At 37.1% G+C, this 21870-nt stretch overlaps 1 protein-coding gene and 2 pseudogenes across 6 annotated transcripts in view; 2 read left to right on the top strand and 1 right to left on the bottom strand.

Moving 5' to 3' along the window:
- The window catches only part of SIK3 (SIK family kinase 3), a 212123-nt gene that overhangs the window by 98799 nt on the left and 91454 nt on the right, over window positions 1-21870 (top strand). For all 6 annotated transcript variants that reach the window (XM_064482077.1, XM_064482075.1, XM_064482076.1 and 3 more), the window contains exons 2-3: window positions 16705-16821; window positions 20053-20116. In XM_064482077.1, the coding sequence (XP_064338147.1) occupies window positions 16705-16821; window positions 20053-20116 (181 nt within the window). The remainder of the gene's footprint in view (window positions 1-16704; window positions 16822-20052; window positions 20117-21870) is intronic.
- Window positions 1318-2127, bottom strand: LOC105090207 (small ribosomal subunit protein eS1-like; annotated as a pseudogene).
- LOC116150258 (U4 spliceosomal RNA) lies at window positions 4752-4917 on the top strand (annotated as a pseudogene).

Below are 21870 nucleotides of genomic sequence, written 5' to 3'. Positions count from 1 at the left end.
TAATGTCTTGAATCTGAATGGAGCTGGGAAAAAAGTCTCCCAAGAAATTGCTTCAAAAGAAGCCCGTGCTCACCTGGATGTGCAACCAGATTCCATACTACCTGTGAGGCCTGAAGGCCTCAGCTGGTAACTTTGTTGATAGGACTCCTACCTGGCTGTATTCCCAATGTGTGGGGGAATCTAGTTTAAATTTCTGTAGACTATCCTTAAAGAATTTTTATGGATAAAGTTGCAAGAAATGTGAGCTTGCACAAGAAAACAAGCACTGTGAGTTAGTCAGATACAGCAGATATATTTTCCAAAGGTGGCTGCAACAATGTTTCTCAGCCTACAGGCTCTTCTAGAACCTTGCTATTCTGCTATCAAGAAATAGAATCTGGAAACAAACAAACAAACAAAAAGACAACCCCCCAAAAGAAATAGAGCCTGTCTCGTTCCGTTGAACCTAGCCAGGCCTTTCTGACTTCTTTGATCAAAAGAATACAGCAGAAGTTGATAGTGTGTGAATTCTGATGCAAAGTCATAAAAATGCCACACATTTCTTCCTTATTCTCTTGGGATGCTCATTCTTGGAACCCAACACCATGCTGTGAAGAAGCCCATGCAGTCCATGGAGAGACCCATTTGGAGAGGAACTGAGGCCTCATGTCCATGGCACCAGCTAAGCTGCAACCAGCCAACCAAAACTAACTTACCAGCCTTGTAAGGAGCCATCTGGAAAGTGGATCCTCCAACTTCCTGTCAAATCACGCTAGGTGATGCCACATAGAACAGAGACAAACTGTCCTTTCTGAGCCCTAGAGAGATTCCAGTTATTGAGCAAAATAAATGATTGTTGTTGTTTTAATCCACAGAGTTCTGGGGTGGTTTGTCACACAGTGTTAGATAACTAAAACATCACAGTAATCATTTGTCGTGTAAAGACTGTAGATGTTTAAAGAAATGAAAGAGGGGATTTAAAGATATACAATGAAGAGACTCAATTGATGAGGAAGATGTGAAAGAAGAGCTCAACCTCAGTAGAACTTCTAGAAATAAGAAACAAATGAAAAACACAATGGAAAGGTGATACAGATTAGATAGAGTTCAAGAGTGAAGTAGAAGATAGATCTGAAGAAAATTCCCAGAATTTAGTACAGAGAAAGAAGAGAGGGGACATACGAGATTTGGTGCCATGGAGATGAGAAGATACCACATGTTTGACTTAGCAATTCTCAAACCTTTTGATATTAGAACCCCTTACATTCTTAAAAATTACTGAGAATCTCAAATTGCTTTTTCTTTTCCCACAAATAGGATTTTTTAAATTTGTTGCTATTAAAAGTCTGAATTGTAAACAGCTTCTTGGACTTGTGGCTCATATCCACCAAGCTCATTCAACTTAAGCACCTGTCCCATCCCCAGTAGCATTTCCAAAACTACTGCCTTCACCATGAAGCTCTGTGAGTTTTCCCAATTCAAACTTGGGCTGCTTCAGCACTTTTACTTCTCTAACAAACACATCACTGAGTGGATAAATAATTGACAAGCCTTTTCTGGGTCTTTTCCAATGCTCTGTGGAATCAGCTTACTGACCACCTCTTCCAAGTCATTTTTCTGCACCACTTGGGTCGTGATTTCCACCATTATCTTCCGAATTTGGCAGACCTATTGATGCTGAATATAAGAGGTCTTCTGAATCTGATTATTGTGTTCTTTAGTAAAACCAGCACAGAATAGACGAAACAGGTAACCATCCAGAGGCTTGACATCAACATGTGCTTCAATCATGGTCTGCCATTTTTGACCATGGAGCACATTTTGTTATTGGTAAGATCTATGCCATGGAAATCAGTCAGGCAGTTTTTGGCTTGAACATCTTCAGTAATTAGCTTGAATTCTCTAGCTGCAACTTCATCATTCTGCAGATCAGCAAGGCTCACTTCAAAAACATGACCCTTGAAGCCATCAGGTGTGATTTTCATTCCTTGAGTTCTTGTGATGAGTGTTTTCCTGATATATCTTATATTGAACATAGCTGGTGCTGTCACATCATACCAATCTTTCTTAGAAAATGGGTTAACCACTTAACGTCTTGGCTTCTGTTTTGCTTCCTTTTGTAAGGTGGTTGTTCTTGCTGACCACCATGGTGCTGCTCAGAGTCAAAGGGGCCAAATGGCTTTTGAGTATGTGGGTTACACTTAAAATGTGGTCATGTTTCTGCGTATATGTTATAGTTCAATAAAAAATTTTAGTTTCAAAAAAAGACGAGAGTGAAAAAATAAGCCACTACTTGAGAAGATGTACTGACAAAGTTTATCCAGAGTATAGAACTCTTCAAATTAAAAAAAAAAATAAAAAAAGGAAATAGGAAAGTTACAAATACGTTTATTTCACAGAGGCAGAAATAAATGATTCGTGACCCTATAAAAAGATCCTCAACCTTTTTATTAACCAAGGAAATGCAAATTAAAGCAGCAAGGAACTGTTTGCCCCCACCAGCTGGGAAAAATTAGAAATAACAGTTGTTGGAGATGATATGGAGCGGTGGGAACGGTCCTACTGTTGGATGCAACCATTTTGGAAAACAATTTGGCTTTACTTACTGATTCCTAAATATATACCCTAGTGAAACTTGCACCCATGGTTTAGGAGACACATATAAGAATATTTAAAATACTGTTCGTAACAGCTAAAAATGCAAACAACTTAACTGTCCAGCAACTGTAAAGCAATAAGGAAAGCCGGTGTATTCATAAAAAGGATGACTGTTTAGCATAAAGTGAATTAGGTACCACTGCACGCATCTTTGTGGAGGAATATTATAATAAGCGTCAAAAAAAGGGCAGTTAAAATAGTAAGTATGGTCCTCTTTACATAAAGTTTGAAAACAGGCAAATCTAAATAATAGGTTGCTTGGTGAGACATACACGGTAAAATTGTAAAGAATAGCAAAGGGATGATAATATAAATTTTAGGATAGTGGTTATTTAGGGGAAGGGGCTGGAATGGAAAAGCACATCAGGTACTATGGTTTGTGTGTGACAATGTTTCACAATAAAAATTTCTCTGAGCATATTATTAAAAAGAACCCCACAGTGATCCTTTTTCTAGGGAAAGAATTTTGGTATTGCAAATATTAGTTCTTAATTAATTTTTTGGTAGGTGTCCTTGCATATGAAATCCTCTGGTAAATATATTTTGAATTTATTTTTCAAGGTTTATGTCAGCCTTGCCAAGCAGGGAGCATGTCTAGGAAGAAGACGAAACTAGGAGGATTTATCCACAAGTTCAAGTTCAGTGTTTGTAGCTTTGGAATGAGCAATTAGGCCTCCTGTCCTACCTGTCTTAAAATTGACTTACTGTTGTTAAGAACAAGAGACTGAGTCTTAGTCTGGTTCTTTGGTGAGCAGCAGAGGCCCTCTTTTGCCTCTTGCCCTAGCCTGAGTCTGCTGTTTTAAAAAATCTTCATGCATTGACATCTCTTCCTTTTCTGAAGGAATGTGAAACCCAGTAATTACACACAGAGCTGACCTACTTTAGAAGAACCAGAGGACAAAGAAATCTTCACTTTTCTTCATCCTTTTTTGGTTAAAAAGCAGAGATTTGGGGTGGTGAGGGCCCGAACTTCCTATATCCTTTCTTCTTTGAAGAGTCTAACACAGTTTGTCCCTGTCTCATATATTTTATGTTGCTTGTAAACTAATGGCCTTGATGCTTGCTAATGAATCTTTTGCACATCTCCTGATCTGGAAATGTTTGGCCGTTTCCCAAGGGCAATATAGCTTTGAGAAAATAAGGATGAAGGAGTCTATTGATTTGTTTTTATTTTTAATTGCCTTATTTTGTATATTTGATTCTGTAAACATCTCAGTCCTATTTTTCTTTTTAAAAAGAAGTAGTTAGGATTTAAACAGACACACATGTTAATGAATGAATCAATTAGAATAAAAGTTTGGACTAATCCTCCCATTTATTGTTGTCGTTGCCTGGTAACTGTTATTCCGATTCTGTCTTAGTTCTATTTTTCTGTTGTTATTTTGCTAAGTTGGTAGTTTATTTTCACCCTAGTTTTTAACATTTGCTTATACATTGACTTTTATTTAAATGATTTTTTAAAAGTTCCCCCTAAGCCACAACCAAAAATCTTTTTGATTTGGTTCATTAATAGTTGCTAAGTCCCAGCTGGGTTTTGGGTTCTGGATTCTGGGTCCTGGGTCCTAGGTCCTGTATTGGGTGCTTAAGACTTTACTAAATCCATTGTTTTGTGTAGTAAACACCAACCTTAACAGTAACGTGAATATTAATATCTGGAATACCAAGAACCAGGAGACAAGACAGTGTGCATGAGCACAGACTTACAGCTCAATGAAGTGGATTCAGGAGTTCAGAAATAACTCTTACATTTATGGTCATTTGACTTGACAACAGTGCCAAGACAATTAAATGGAGAAAGAATAGTTTTTTTCAACAAATGGTGCCAGGACAACTGGATATCCACATACAAAAGAGTAAAGTTGGACCCCTGGCTTTACACCATACACAGAAATTAACTCAAAATGGCTCATAGATATAAGAGCTAAAACTATAGAACTCTTAGAAGAAAACACAGGAGTAAATCTTTGTGATCTGGAGTTCTGCAATGGTTTCTTAGATATGTTACCAAAAGCACAAAGGACAAAAAACAAACAAACAAACAAAACAAAACACCAGATAAATCAGACTACATCAAAATTAAAAACTTTTGATGCTGCAAGCAATACCATCCAAAAAGCTTTCTGCAGTGGCAGTATCATAGGCAATGAGGTTTATCCGAGGCACAGTTATTGCTAACTGAAAAAAAATAGTGAGACAAACCACAGAATGGGAGAAAATATTTTCTAAAAATCATATATCTGATAGGGGATTTGTATTCAGAATATATAAAGAACTCTTCCCAACTCAATAATAAAAAGACAGTCTAATTTAAAAATGAACAAAGAACATTTACAGCTGGCCACTAAAGACAAAAAAAGATGCTCAACATCATTAGTCATTAGGAAAATGAGAATTAGAACCACAGTGAGATTCACTTCATACCCATTAGGATGGCAGTAATAAAAAGGTTGGACAATAACAAGTATTTGATGTAGAGAAATTAGAATCTTCTCTTGCATTGCTAGTGGGAATGTAAAATGATGTAGCCTCTTTGTTGTTTCCTTAAAATTTCAACAACAAAAATTATATGTGGAGTTACCATATGACCCAAGATTCCACTTGTAGGTATAAATCCAAAAGAAATGAAAACACATCAACGCAAAAATCTTGCGTGAATGTTCATAGCAGCATTATTCTTCATAGTCAAAATGTGGAAACAGATGGCCATCAACTGATGAATGGATAATTAAAATGTAGTATATCTGTACAATGAAATATTATGCAGCAGTAAAAAGTAATGAAGTGTTGATACTTGCTACACCATGGACACCCCATGAAAACATTATGCTCAGTGAAAGAAGCCAGTTAGTTCAAAATTGAGAACTGTCTAACTAATGATTTTGATTTATTTTATGTGAATGAACCTTAGAACTTAAAAAAATAAAAATTTAATAGGAGCAAAACCACTCTGTCAGAGTTCTAATTAGAAATTGACACAGTGAGACCATGTCTTGATAACTCTGCTTTCAGGTCACTTACAGGCACACTTCATTTAATAGATGAGGACCTTGAGGACTGCAGGGGCGAAGTGATTTGCCCATGGTCACAAACATTCTTAGAGACAGAGTTGGGAATTGAACTCTAGATCTCAACTCTCAGTCCCGTGCTCTTTTTGCTGCTCCGGTGATTTCCAGATTGTTCCCAGAGCCCTAGGGCTCTCAAAAGTTTTGTCTGTCTCTGAGTCTTTTGCCCAAGTTAACTAAAGTAGATTTGGTTCCCCCCACGACCCCATCTTACATGTTATAGTTTCTATGAGTTTTTGTTCAGAGGGAAAAAGATTGTGCTACTGTATGTGTCAGTTTTTGTCTTTCCTACATAGAGCTCTTTATCCTGTGCCGTTTTACACTCAGAAAAGCACATTTGGCTTATTGGAGGCATTTTCTTTGACTTTTTCAAAGAATGCCAATGTGATCTCTGAAAAAAGTCTGTGCCTAGAGATTCTTGTGGGTCTCTTTGGCAGTGAATTAAGGGCCACATCAATTTACTTAAAAATAATATTGTCATAAAAAAAACCCCAATATTGTCATAAGATCAAAAGAGGGCCCAATAAACAGTGGAGTAGGTTAGTTTTTGCTTAAATTATGGATGCTTATAATTATTTAAAAAAAAACTCACTGTTACTAACTATATTCAAAATTGTAGTCAGTTAATACATAGTTATGATAACATTTAAAAGTAAAATTCTTGATGGTACTTTAGTAGCTTTTCAGAATTCTAGACTTATACTATAATGTCAGTTGAGAACTATTATAGAAGGTCAGAATTTAGGTTGCATGTAATCCTGCTAAGGGAAAGGAAAAACAATCTTATTAAATGTTAACTCTGTTATATTAAGTACATACTTCATGTAGTTGTGTTTTTACATTTAATGTGGATATAATAATGTTGACATATGTGATAATATATAATATATATAATAATAATCCATATACTAATGAGTTCTATTTTAATGAAACCATTTTTCATTTTTCTCTGTGGCACTGTTGTTTATCAGTAGTCCCCATCCTGCCTTTAAAATAAATGTCAGAAATTTCAGAATTAAGTAATATTTACCATTAGATTATCCAAGGGAGTGATTTAAATTACTTAAATGTCGCATGAAACAAACATTCATTATGGAAATAAAATCTGTGATTTGAAAAATGTGATGACTACTCAGTATAAGGAACTCATTGAAGCGGGAATAAATGCAAAAAGCCATCACACAAAATATCCCCATTTTTTGCCACTGATGGTTTACAGCTGGTGTTAGGAAAATCCCTCAGAAGGTGCTTGCTGCAGTGTTCATGGTGGGCACAGGGAAGCTGGCTCTTTAACTCAAGACTGCTGCAAGGCAGGACAGCCCAGTGTTATAATCATTCAGAATAGAGATGCTTGGTTTGACAAAGATGTACATCTTGACAAACAGTTAGCTCATGGAACCTGCATCTGAGGATGCATGACAAGTAAGAGTTTCAGAAATAGGGAAGGTAAGATGCTATCTGACAATGGAGACTTCTTCCTGTGTTCCCTTAGTCTTCGTTACCAAGTAATTGGGAGATGGAAAGAGATGAGTAATTTAAAATAGTTTTTCAACTGTTATTGTGTTCCCTTGGTTCACTCAAATTCTGCTACCTCAGGCTTTGTTATTGGGCCTTGGGGACATACTAATATAAGTTAAAATAATAAAATATGAACTGTTGCTGACTTTGTTCACCAGGAACAACACTACCATTGTAGGGTTAGCAAGATGCTCAATGTACTCAATCTCCATTGGGGAAGTTTAAAAAAGTTACGCTGTTCCAGTTGAGTTTAGCTCTCTTTCTAGCTGGTGCTTTAGAAAAGCTTTGAATGTTCTAGGTGCTACATCTAAATGTGCCTGACAGTACACAGGCTCCTTGACAAATGCCGTTCTTGGGAAGAGCACAATCGTTCTGTGAGTCGGTGTTATTTTTACCTATGAGCTGGCACTTCAGGAGAGAGTAGCGTGTGCTTCATTAAGAAAACTCATCTTGAAATTCATTCAGCTTTCTGCTTCCTTCTAACCTCAGAGTCCAGGCCATTGCCAAGTCCTTTACCCACATGTCACATATTTCTTCTCCAGGACTAAAATTTCATCCTTCATAGCTTAATTTCCCACCATAACTTTATTTTTTAATTTTAAACATTTTTTTCCTGGTAAAAGTGGGAGAGTAGGGCAGAAAGCTCACTGAGGTTGGTTGGTTGGTTATTTATTTATTTATTTATTTATTTATTTATTTATAACCATAACTTTAAATTTTCCCTTGGATTAGCTGCTGCCCCATGTTTTTCTTTTATTTCAAAACCTTCTGTAACAATTGCTATGTTTCTTAGATCCTGTAGCCAGTTTAAACTTTTAAAACTTTCTTGTCAAGCCATTTAACACTTACCCTTTTCTTTCCCATTTCTCAAAGCTTTTCTGCCCATTCCCTCCTCTCTTTTCAAAGCTCTTGTTTGCCCTCCAATCCTCCTTGGGCCGTTCGCTGTTTCCTGCTTTTCCTTTAATGGCTTCAGGGCATCCTTTTAAAGAGCGCCCTTACAATTAAGCCATCAGTTCCATTCTCCTTCTCCCTCTTGGACTTCTGAGATCTGGTCATTCCAAAATAAATACTCGAAAATGGGATGGGTACTGACATTTGGTAAATAATTCTTGCCTTACCTTCATGGTTACTGTCCAGCTCTGTCCTCCTCTCTCCTCCTCTCCTCCCCACCCAACCTCCCCCAATTATCTTTTTGTTCAGTTCATTTAAGTGGTAAACCTATAGGCCAGGAGTTGATTTAATGTTCTATGGAGCATACAGAATATTGTTTATACCATGTAAGTGTCAAAATAACAACAATAACAATGTCAGTCAGGCTGAGAGAGTTGCCTGTTGTGTTAGAGACACTCCTAGGACTTCTGTTTTCTGAGAGGGTAAATGTTAATCAGATGGGAGCTGTTGGAACTGAGAAATCATTTTCTTTTTGCCTTAAAAATTTCCCTTCTATGCCTTGAATTCCAAATGATCACCAGAAAATTTCCATTTATTAATTATGTGCAATATACATGTTCCACCTTAGAAATGCTTCCAAGACTAATGCATGTTTCATAGTGTATTTTTTCACTTCAGTAAGCTCTCAATTCTCTATCCTGCAGATATTGTACATGCATGAATTCTTTGATTTTCACTATTCAGTACAGCCCAAACAGAGAAGTATAGAAAAATAAAAGTCACCTAAAGACCTGCTAGATATTTTAACCTACAGTTGACTCTTGAACAACCCTGGGATTAATCTGCGTATGACTTGGCAGTTGGCCCCCCACATCTGTTGTTCCTCCATGTCCATGGGTTCCACCAACCATGGACCATGCAGTATACAATTGAAAAAAATCCGTGTATAAGTGGGCCCGAGCAGTTCAAACCTGCATTGTTCAAGGGTCAACTGTAATTCCTTTGGGGTTCATTGAGACCCAGCTGACCCTTATATTTGGTGGTCATGTTGAGTCCTCCTGTCTGAAGTTGGCTAGAATCCTAGTATCTCAGTCACTCCAAAGGCTTGACAGCTGCATATTCCCCAGAAACAGTTGTAATTGGTGTGTAAAATGGATGGAGTAACTGGTTCTTTCCAAAAGGGCATGTTTTTTGCTTTGCCTTTTAGTACTTGATTTGACGACTTGTTACCAACTAAAATATGGACTCCTTGATTGGTTCCAGGGCAAACATCAAGTTCTTCTCAAGAAAATGGCCCTCCTGCATCCTGACTGTGGCCGTGCGGTACATCTTTAATCATGGCCGTTTAGTGCCTGTCAGGTTGAGCCTTATAGTCTAGTTTGTGTAGTTTGTGTTGGTTTGGGGTTCCTTTAAACCTGTTTCCTGATGACAATTCTCTTTTCTAGTAAGCTTAAAAGAGAAAACCTTTTCATCAAGGCTGATTGCAAAGTCATTTACATTCCTTTTCTAGAAGCCATCTCAATGGGGACTGAATAAGCCTTATAGAAAGAATTAAGTCCTACAGAGAAAAAAAATTTGAGTGACTAGTTTGTCAGTTTTCCCAAAGGTGGTACTATTCTTGATACATGGGAGAGAAGTTGAATTCATTACATACAGTGAATGATGCCTTAGGGCAGCTGTTCTCAAAGTTTGATCCACTAGAGTCTAGAGTCTCCAAGACTTTCAGTGAGTCCCCGAGGTCCAAGTCGTTTTCATAAATATTCATTTTTCAGTCTCATTCTCTCACAGTTATACAGTGGAGATTTCCAAAGATGATGTTTGATGATACAGTTACTCTGATGGCTAATGAAATGTGCTGAGAGTATTCTTATGTTTTAAAATGTTCTGTTTTAATCTCTGATTTTAATTTTAACCCAATTTCTAAGTAAATATTGATAGATATTACCTGTGAAACAAAACTTTTTTGAAAGTTCTCAATAATTTTTAAGAGAAGGAATCCTGAGACCAAAATATTTGAGAACTGCTGTTGCAAGAGTATAAATCTTAATTCTCTCACAGCACCCCTGTTGAGAGTAGCTGCCAGCAAGCTGCTTGAAGGCACTGCCTTAAGCCAATCAGTTGTTCAATAAACATTTTTTACTGGAATTAAATTGAGTTCTTGGAATGCAACTTTTCAAACCTTATTTAAGATTCTCCCGAAAAGCAGTGTTTGAGCATTGAGTGCCTTGCAGCCTGCCAAGTTTCTTCGAGATAGGTGACTGGCGGTTCTCAATATTAGGTCAAATATTTCGGAAGTCATTTTCATGGAATACCTGCTTTAACTGGTATTGGCATCATCTAGACCAGTGCTGTCCAGTAAAATGAGGGCTGTGTATATAGTTAAACATTTTCTAGTAGTCATATTTTAAAAAGTAAAAAGAAACAGGTGAAATTCGTTATCCCCCCCCAGCTTTATTGAGGTGTAACTGACGAATAGAACTGAAAGATATTTCAAGTGTACAGTGTGATGTTTTGATATAGGTATACATGGTGAAAGGATTCATCCCATTGAGTTAATTAACATATCTTCTACCTGACGTATTTGTCTTTTTGGTAAGAACATTTACGTTTTACTCTTCTAGCAAATTTTAATTGTACAATATAGTGTTATCAACTGTAGTCACCGTATTTTGAGATTAGATCCTCAGACCTTATTCATTTTATAACTGAAAGTTTGTTCCATTTTGTCAACTTCTCCCTGTTCTCTGTCCCACCCACCCCCTACCCCAGCCCATGGCAACCACTTTTCTACTTTCCATTTCTATGAGTTTGGCTTTCTCTTTCTTTTTTTTTTTTTTTAGGTTTCACATGTAAGTGATACCATGCAATGCGGTAATGTGGTATTTGTCTTTCTCTGTCTGGCTTATTTCACTTAGCATAATGTCCTCCAGGTTTATCCATTTATTGCAAATGACAGAATTTTCTTCTTCAAAAAAGAAGAAAATTTTAATATTCTGCCATGGTATATATACACCACACTTCTTTATCCATTCATCTATCGACAGACACTTGGGTTATTTCCGTACCTTGGCTGTTGTGAATAATGCTGCAGTGAGCATCACGGTGTAGATAACCTCTTTGAGATAATGATTTTGTTTCTTTTGGATATATACCCAGAAGTGGGATTGCTGGATCATATAGTAGTTTTATTTTTTATTTCTTGAGGAGCCTCCGTACTGTTTTCATAGTAGCTGTACCAGTTTACTTTCCCACCAGTGGTATGCAATGGTCCCCTTTTCTCTGTTTCCTTGCCAGCATTTGTTATCTTTTGTGTTTTTGATAACAGACACCCTAACAGGCAGGAAGTGGTATCTTATTGTGGTTTTGATTTGCATTTCCCTGATGATTAGTGATTAGCACCTTTTATGTACCTATTGGCCATTTGTATGTCTTCTTTGGAAAAATGTCCATTTAGATCCTTTGCTCATTTTAAAACTGGATTTTTTTTCTGAATTGCATGAATTCCTTCTATATTTTGGATTTTTAACTCCTTATGAGATTAGATATTAGATATGTGATTTGCAAATATTTCCCCCATTCTGTAGGTTGACTTTTCATTGAAATTAGTTTTAATAATATATTTTATTTAGCTTAGTCTATCCAAAATATTCTTTCTCCGTGTACTCAATATAAAAAATTATCAAAGAGATGGTTTATATTCTCTTTTTAATATTAAGCCTTTGAAATCTGGTGTATATTTTCATGTATAGCATATCAATTTTGAACTAGCCACATTTCAAATGCATAATAGTCACATGTGGCTGGTGCCTACTGTATTGGACAGCACGGTTCTAGGCCATAAGATGATTCTACATCTGAGCTGAGAATAATCTAGAGTACTAGATAAGCTTTGTCATATAAATAAGAGAATAAAAACTTAGCTACAGAAGTTAATGTAAAAACAACCCCATTGAAAATAATTCCCAATGGCGAAAAGTTGGATACCTGCCTAAATGCTAGTGCGTTTCAATGAGAAATAGACTTATTTCCTTAAAAGAATATACTTTTTTTTTTTAACAAAATAAACTTTTCTCAAAATAAACCTTTCTCCACACTGTCATAATGTTTTCTCTTCCCTTCTTAAAAGCATTCAGTCTGTTTACTGTATTCTGTGAAGTTATTATCCATGCGTCTGCATACTAGTTTAGGGGAGCGCTCTTTCGCTTTTTGGAGGAATTTTAGCACCTGTGGTCTTTGTGTGTTCTTCCTAAGCAGTTCCTTTTAAAAAACTGTCCATTTGTCACAGCATATCCCTGAAGAAGAGACCTACTTATTTCTGAGGGATGAGGAGGAAAGGTGATTTATTTTGATCTTCATTTTGAACCTTTCCTTGGCTTGGTTTGTTTTTATTGTTACCTTATCTTGCCAATGAATATACTATCAGGATATGCAAGTGAATTATTGTCTGTTGTGAGGAAGACACTGTTTTCTTCCATTTCATTCCCTAAGAGCATTACTGCATTTGCAAAAATGAGGTAAGAGTTAAAGGAACTGTGATTAGAAACAAGAACTAACAGGGGAAAATAGCTATTTTTCCTTTCTAGAATGAATAAAGAGCTATGGCTTTAAATGTGACACCACCTGAATTTAACTTTTCTTAGTACCACATGCCTATTAAAAAAGAAATGTATTGAATGGAAATATCTTGGGTAAGGAAATTCTTAAGGACTTACACAATCTGTATCTGTCTAACAACATATTTGACACAGTGCCATGTTTTAATTAATACTAGTGTCGGTTTGCAAGATCAGGCTCCTTTGCAGGATAAAAGGATTCTATGTAGAGCCAGCAAATTTAAGAAATATATGCTCTGTTGGTAATGTGTTACAAGTGTCCTTCCTTACTTGTTATACTTTTCGTATGTAAGTGCAAGTATGTGATTCATAGATTTTTAGCACCAATCTAAAAACATTCTTTGAGAGTTTATCATCTTCTTACCTGCCAGTTTACCTTTTGTTATGGATACATTTTATTTTTTTAATCAACTGGTATGTACCACTTTCAGTTAAAACCTTATTACATAGCCTCCAATAACCTGTAGCCGTGGAAATGCATGCTTAATGATCTGTTCAGCTTTTCTGAAAATAATCATACCTGCTTGTCAACAACCTGCTATCTGACTTGTAGTTTCTTTCTATCGGTATTTTTCAACTTTTTAGAAAACCTCCACTTCCCAGTTTGCAGCTAAGGTAGGAGCTAAGCTTGAGGACTTTCCTTCTCCATTAAGTGGTCCTATGTTAAGTGGTCCTATCAGGAACGTGTCCAAGTATGCGCTGTGGCCTCCTCCCTGGTGTTAGCTACTTACTGTGGACGGAAGGGGGCCTGGCCTGCCTTGAGGAAGCAGACCACTCTCTGTCTGGTCTTGTTGTGGGTTCCATCCTGTGGCTCACTGTGACTTTGCTGAATGGAATGCATTTTCTTCCCAGCTCCATTCTTTCCATATTCTTCCTACATCAGCTGGAAGCAGCCTGTTCTGAATGCTGCCCACAAATTGTTAGCTCTTTAGCTCCTAGGCCTCCCAACTTGCCCCTTGAGAAGGGAGTTGATGTGTTTCAGATCCAGGATTATGCCACTTAGTGAAGCAAATCTAATCCTTGCCAAAGAATGCTTAACATCTAAGGCTTGATTCCAGAAAAAACAAAACAAAATAATAACAATAGCAGTACCTGTAATTAATGTACGTTACTTGCCCAGCATTATACTGAGTAGGTTGCTTGCATTAGTTTAGTTGATCCCCAGCAACCTTTAAAGTAGCTTCTATTGTTGCCTGCATTTTATAGATCAGTCATAGAAAAATTAAATAACTTGCTCAAGGTTACGTGTTACAGGACAGTTCCAAGACTTGGAGCCCGCACAGCTTTACACCACATTCAGCTGCTGGGCAAAGCCTCTCTCTGTCTTCTTGAATCTTGAATCTCACTCTAGAGTAGACAGGAATTTAATGTTTTTAATCTGTTAAAACTTCTCTGTATCTACTTTTACGATTATACTTAATGCAATTCTTCCCCAAAAGATAAGAATGTGTTTCAATATGTAGGACCATGTTCCTTTTATGTGAAATCAGATATAATTGTTATTAAATTAAAATATCTGTTCAGTGCGTACTATATGTCATGAGGTTTTCATCGCCAACGTTGTTCTCATAGATGATTAAGTTTGATTTTCTCTTCATCTTTATGAGAGTTGTTTTGCCTTAGAATGCAAATGAAATTCAGAATGAGTCCATTGTGAATCAGGAGGCCCTACTGTATGACTCTCCCAATTACAGCATGACCCAGTACTTTCTTGAGGGTGAAAAAGTGCAAAAATATGGCCGAATGCTTTGAAGGCCCTCCTTCTGCACCCCCACCTTCCACCCCCTTACTTTTCCTCTGCTTTCCATTAGTAAGCATGGACAGAATAAGGGACTTTCAGGACCAGTCCTTGGACAGCGGATGATCGACAAATCCTTAAGAGTGCTTCCCAGCCTTTTGTGTGTTGTGGCACACTCAAAATGATGGTATTTTGGGGTAAATACTTGAGGTTCCTTGAAGCTGGAGGTGATCCATTGTCACCTACCATGGCCTCCAGCACACCATTTGGGGAGCTCTGCTTTAGGTACATGTGTGTAAGTTTCTAAGCTTATATATATGAAAACATCCTGTAAACTATAGTGTCCCGTTCATGTGTAAGATTTTATTAATAATTAGTTACTATTAAGGCCCAGATATTTGTTCTATAAAAGGATATTGTGTACTGTGATTTTTTTGGTTTGTTTTGGGAGCTGTTCTTAGAGAACCAGGTACAGATGCCGGACCAGTTGCCAGAGTTGAGGTCCTAGATGTGACCTGGCACAGTGCTGAAAGGAGAAGTAGAAATGCTAGTGGTCAGGGTCATATGGTTCAAGACTTCTTATTAGAAGATCAGTTGGTGAGATTTGTTAATGATTCTGCTGTTTCTCCTCATAAAATTTCCTACCCTCTTTTCTGCCCATCCCAATTCTGTCTCTTCTTAAGTTCTGTCTTGTCAATCTTTGCCTATGTCTGCTTATTGTCCCCCAGGTGAAGGTCACACTTCATCCTCTGTTCTACTCTTGTGCCTTGCACGTGGCTTTATTGATTGTATCTCCAGTGCCGTATTGCTGGCTGTTTCATGTATGTCTTGCCTCTACTAGATTGTGAGCTCCTTGAAGTTAAGGCTACGTCTGGTTAATCTTTGTAGCTCAAGCTACACGCAGCTCATTTTATCACATTCCAACATTAGTCAGGGCTTAACTCTGAATTGTGCTTTAATTTCTCTCCTTGTGCCTTTCCCCCATTAGTCCTCATTCTAACATTTGAACTAACAGCTCCAAACAAAGTTACTTTTATGCTAGTTGTTCATACATTTGAATCATCTACCATGTGTGATTCATAGTCTTTATTTCTCTGGGCTACATTTTTTAGTATTGGTATTTTTGCTTCCCTGTTTTTTTTTCCCTCAATAAGTAGACATTTTCTTTTCCCCACCCAGTGTATAGAATCATAGGATTTTAAGAATTGAAAGGGGCTAGAATATGCCTAATCCTAGTCCTTCATTCATCCAGCTAATATTAATTGATTACGTACTAATTGAATAATTGAAACAGATACAGAGATATTTTGGGGCAACCCAATATTTTGCGTATTTCACTAAGAATAATAAGGAAGTTTAGATTTAACAGATTAAAAAAAGTCATCTTTCATTCTGTTTTTAAATATATATGCTGCCGGGTATCTTAAAGGAATAATGAGCAAACTTAGAAAGATGTTTTATGCTGAAGTAGTGTTTATACAATGCAGAAAGATCTTCAAATTCTTACAGTGTTATCATGAAGAATTCGACTCTAAAGCCAAGCAACCTGGGCTTCAATCCTGGATCTACTACATACTATCCCAAATTAACTTCATCTTGGGCAATTACTTAATCTCTATGTGTCTCAATTTCCATATTTGTAATACAAGGTTAATAATAATCTAGGGTGTTGTGAGGTTCAAATTTGTTCATGCTTGCAGAGCACTAAGAATTATGCCTGGTACATAGTAAACGTTCAGCATTTAGTACCTGCTGCTGCCCCCACGGCGACCATTACCACTACTTCTGTTACTGAGTTACAGAAGCACCCAGTGAGATGTGAAATGCACCTGTAAAAGTTCTGGTCGGACCTTTACTGAATCATCATGTTCTTACAATATAAGCTTCTTGTCTTAATAAGAGGCCCTATGCACCGTTCTCTGCGCCAGAGCGTGATTTGCCTAGACGGTAACCACAGCTGTAGGGTAATGAAGTGTTTTGTCACCGAGTCTTACTGCAGAACAATTTAAGAAATGGCAGGAGACCCATTAGCTTTTGGAGTCTGTTCTTTTGAGACCAACTTGCGAGGAATCCATTTCCTAACTTTTTAAAAAGAGTAAATTTATTTTCTTCGTTGATGTTCTGTAAACAAAATGCCAGCAGTCTGTCTTTTGTGGAGTATGTTTTAAAGTGGATTTAATTTTCCTTCGTAAACTCCTTTTAATAATGCATTGGAGTAAATTTCCTTTCTCTGTTTTGTTGTCAGGTTGCAATCAAGATCATAGACAAGACCCAGCTGGATGAAGAAAACTTGAAGAAGATTTTCCGAGAAGTTCAGATTATGAAGATGCTCTGCCACCCGCACATTATCAGGCTTTACCAGGTAGGATCACTGGTGGTGTAACAAATGGTAACAAAGGCCCAGAACGGTCACTTGTATCTGTGGTTGCCTTTGAAGAGAAGGTGGGTGGGTGAAACTGGGTTGAAATCTGCAACTTTCTTTTGTTTTATATTCATATGTTCACCCTACTATTTTCGTCACCCTTTTACCCCCCGTTCAGTACTTATGTTTCCGGCTATTTACTAGTAAAATCTAACTTGCCCAAATAGGCCTTTTAAGTTTGTTCTTTAAAATTTGGATGCCATTCTTAGAATTACACAAAAAGATTATTTAGAGGTTAAGAACCTGTTTATTTAGGTCAAAATTCTAAAGCAGAATGGGAAACCCAAAAGGAGCAGAGACTTTTGAGAGATGAAAAGCTAGAGATAAATGTAACATAATTTTTTACAACATTATTTAAATACTAATTGCTGTGATCATGTTATGAATTATGATGGCATAGGATATTTTAAGTGTGGCTTCTCGTATCAGTCAGAACCTACCTCCTTTCTATTCCAATAGGGTCTTAGACTTAGTTTTCCAAGGTAGCATTTGATTATTTTGATAACCAAGTGATTGATTCTGTGTAATGGAAGAGATTTCTATTCTAGTTCTCTTACCTTCCCAGGAAACATACATACTTCATGCATCATCAAAAGTGATTCCCTAGCCTTACTGCAAAAGCAGTCAGTCAATCTAAAGGCTGGAATTTTAAGCCAGATAGTAGAGGAGGACTTGGCCTTAGCAGGCTGCTAGAAGAGATATTTTGGGAGAGGCGGGGCTTTCGGGTGCTTCTCAAATTGCAGTTTGTTGGCAGCCACAGGTTCTGCCTCTGCATGGGGCCAGCCCTGCTCAGTGCTTTCTGCCAGAACAGCCATCACCTAGTTCTGGAGGAAGTGGCCACCCACTCCGTTCACTTGCTGATATTAGTCTGCAGTAAATGGTTACTGGCCCAGACATGGGACCGTGTATGTGTAAGAGTGGAGGGAGTACATCCAAGACACAGTGAACAAGTTTTCCTAGTCTGTTACTTTTATGGCAGAGAAAGCATGTCATGACATTAGTGTGTGTGGTTAAGGCTCCAGCTTTAGGGCCCTTCTCTGGCATCAGCTGCTCACATAATGAGTTGAATTAAATCAGCAGGAGCAGACTTGCTGAAATTTATCAGACTAGATTATGTTGAAGCAGACCTCCATTGCGTCCCAGAAGCAAACCCATGAAAGCTTCCTGGGGTTGTCTGAAGACCTGTATCTGCAAACTCAGAGGTGTCTAGCCTCTGCTTCCTTCCTATCCTGACAGACTGAGTACACTGCTTGACCTCACTTTTTAAAATAAATCATCTTTAAATAATTGTAGAGCTTATTAGGTTGACCTTTCTCAAGAAGTTAACTTGTAGGTATTAACCTTACAACTGAAATCTGCAAGTTTACCTTTCTTACCTTCCATCAGCCTGTAAGATTTCCATACTTTCAGTCCTGACTTTGAACAGTGCCCTCTTTTAAGCTCTAATTTTGCTCTCTGGCAGCTAGTATTGTTAATGGGAGATTCTGAGCTACCAACGTGAGAATGGTTGTCAGATTGTCTTCATATAGTAGCAAGGTAGTTTTCAGGTCATTTGCCAAAAGCTTCAGTCCCCTTGGATTTATAGAGCGAGCCAAATATAGGTAACTGTATAGGAAAGCTTTTGAATTCCTATAAAGTTTAAAAATAAGAGAACATTTACAGTCAGTAAAAGGCCTGATGGTACAAAGGAGATACACAGTATGACATTTATTTTTCTCTTTTATTTTTTTCTAAACACCTGCATATATTTAGGGTACTTACTTTTTGTTACCTATGTCAACATATGGAGAGAGCTTGGAAGCAATACATGTAACAAACAATGATGAGTATCACCAGTGTATAGAGAGTTTTTAAAAATTAAAGAGAGAAAAAGACATAGTTATTAGATTAGAAAATTAAAATAATGTGCACTCATACAATGGAGTACTATGAAACCACGGAAAAGAAGAGAAAGATCTGTTATTATAATGTAATGCATAATACTGTTGTATGGTGCTAATGTGTGAAAGATGTCACAGACAAAGTGGCTAGGGAATAATCTGACAAAATAATTAACTGTGAAGAATAGTGGGAGTCTAGAACTGTATTGCCTCCTATGATAGCCACCAGCCACGCGTGGTTACTGTGTATTAACACGTGGCTGAAATGAATGAGGAACTGAGTTTTAACTTTTATTTAATTTTAATTAATTTAAATATGAACACTAGAGCACTTTACAGTTAAAAGCTTTTTGAAATGATAATATTCATGATAATAAAATATAGTATTAGAATTGATTTCACCTTTTTCTTTTTATTTTTCTTAACGTGGCTACTAGAAAAGTTAAAATTATAGCCGACACTCAGATTATATTTCTCAAGGACAGAACTGCTCTAAAATGATACAGGATAAGCTATTGAAAGTGTTTCCCCAGGGAATAAAGTGAAGGTGGCTGGGAAGAGGAAAAGCTTTGGTCTTTTTTTTTTTGTATACTAGGTATTTTAAATGTTTATAATGAACATATATCCTCATATACTACTTCAATAAATATTTAATGAAAAAGATAAAAAGGAAGAAGGGACTGACAACACACAACAACTAGTAAAAAAAAAGTAGCAAAATAGAGACTAGGATAAAATAGAAATGAGTAATTTATATTACTTGAAGTATTGAATATTTATATTATTGTTCTCGGTTTTGAATAAATGGATAGTGGACAGGAAAGTTGTCAGTTCCATTAAAAAAACTCACAGCCATATGTGACTTCTGTGCAGTTCTTAAATGAGTCCTATTGTTTTCCATTAGTTTTGTTTTGGTTGAGTTTTGGGGGGACATTTTTGTTCTTCAAGTGATCAGTGTTGAATGTGAACTTTTTGGTTCTTGGCAGCTTCTTGGCTTCTCAGTTTTGTGGAGCTTAAGAGATTGCAGAGGCCACATGGGATAACCAGAGGACTGTCTCTCTCGAGTAGTAAATATTTCCTAACTCTTAAGAATGTGGAGGGATACCTATTTCCCTATTTTTTCTTAATAACATTTGTTTCTGTCGCCCTTCCAACCCCCCAGTGTTTTAAGTCTCCTTTAAGCAGTAAGGATTATTAACACTTCAAATGACAAAAGAAGAGTCATTAGTTTCTCCCCCTATGATCTCAAGCTGTCATTTGTGTCACTGTCACTTTCCTGCCTTTGCACCAGGTTATGGAGACAGAACGGATGATTTATCTGGTGACAGAATATGCTAGTGGAGGGGAAATATTTGGTAAGTACATTGATTGCATTCTTTAAACAGCTATTGCACACACTATGGCAAACCTAAAATAGCTGTTCAATGCCTTTGTCACTTGAGCAGCTGTCACTTGATGCTGTCCCTCAGTGCTGTCATTTTCTATCTGCAAAGTAATTTTTAATTATTTTTGATTCACTCATTTAAGTCCTTTCACCATCTTTGTTTCCTTAGCAAAGGTGTTTTGTTTATTTCAGTCACGTATTGACAGTTGAGATGAAAGATCTTCAAAAACAAACATTCTTTTGATCATGCGACTAAGTGTCTTTCCTACTGCCAGCTTCTAACTGGGGTGACCACGTGTGGCAGAACTCCCACAAGTGTGTGGGCCTCTGTTGTGTGACAAAGAGCCGCTTGGAGCAAACAGTCTCACCCTAATGCATTCTTTAAACTTTGTTTAAATATAATATGTAACTATATTCCGTACCATGTGTTCACAGTTCCCTTGATGAGTCTTGTAATTTGGGGGATTTCATCTTCAGTAGCTATTTTAGCCTCTAACACTTAGCTTAGCACAAACATCAGAAGTAAGCAGGATAATTTGTTACAGGGAAATCTGACTTTGAGGTGGTAAAAACTGGCCAAAAACTTTTTTTTGGTAACAGTGATAAATGGAGTCAAGTAAAGATAAAGGTTAAACTTCCAAATCTAGATTATGATGTCTTTTTATTTTCAAATCATATTTATTTTTGGCAAGTGAATACAGAATAAAACCTATATATTTTAGAATTATCTAGTTAATTTTGTTGGTTTAAATCTGAATGGTAAGAATTTTTAAAATTTTTGAAATCTTGGTACTTACTAATTTGAAATATATTTAACAGCATGAAGTCACTTTTAAAAGAGGAATCTTATTAGTGACTAGTCAGTTGTGACTATGAATTTTTTGATGCGTTAAACTTTTTGATAATTTTGTATCTAAGAATCTTCAAAATAAACATGAGTCTCCTTTAAAGGAGGTGTCATTTCTTAATAACCTTTTAGTTGGCTTTGTATCTGCTTTTGCACAATGGTAATCTCGGAAGGACAGAGACCTTGTCGTCTTAGTGTTCATAATGATCAAAAAACCAAGCATAGTGCACATCAGACCTACCTTGCTCTTGAGGAAAACAGATTTCAAAAGTACCAAGAAGGTAATAATCCCCTGGTCATGGATTCTTTGTGGGAATGCAGCTCAAGGTAGGAGGACACGGAACAGTACTTCTCACAGTGTTATTATTAAAGACCCGGAGGAGGAAGATGATGATGTTCTACTTAAAGACATCATTGTGCCCGCACAGGGATATAACTGTCTCATGAGGTCTGGTTTTTAAAAGCATCAGTATCAGAGATGAAAAGACCAGCTTAATCAAGAACATGAGCTTTGGAGGCGGTTAGGCCTGGTTTTGAATCACATGTTTGCCACCTATTTGCCTTTTTACTTGGGGCAAGTTACTAAATGATTCTGAGACTTGGTTTCATGGTGTATAAAAGTCAGATCTGTAATGTCTATTTCGGTTGTGAAGATTATGTGAGATAGCATACACAGAGCCCCAGCACTTTGCTCCCTTCACCTCCATGTTGAAGGACAAGTGAGTGATGACTTCTGCCAGGTTAGCACAAAAAGTTCCTCTGACTTGCTCCCAGTGAAACTGGTGAAAATGATTTTAACACACCTCCCCACGCCCCACCCCCCAAACCCCAGCCATTTAAAATCTCTGGAAATGGTACTAAAGGTGAACAACAAATGA

Source organism: Camelus dromedarius, chromosome 34, assembly GCF_036321535.1.
Source record: "Camelus dromedarius isolate mCamDro1 chromosome 34, mCamDro1.pat, whole genome shotgun sequence".
NCBI lineage: Eukaryota > Metazoa > Chordata > Mammalia > Artiodactyla > Camelidae > Camelus > Camelus dromedarius.
Note: the sequence above shows the minus strand (reverse complement) of the source record. Positions and strands in the feature narration are given on the sequence as shown.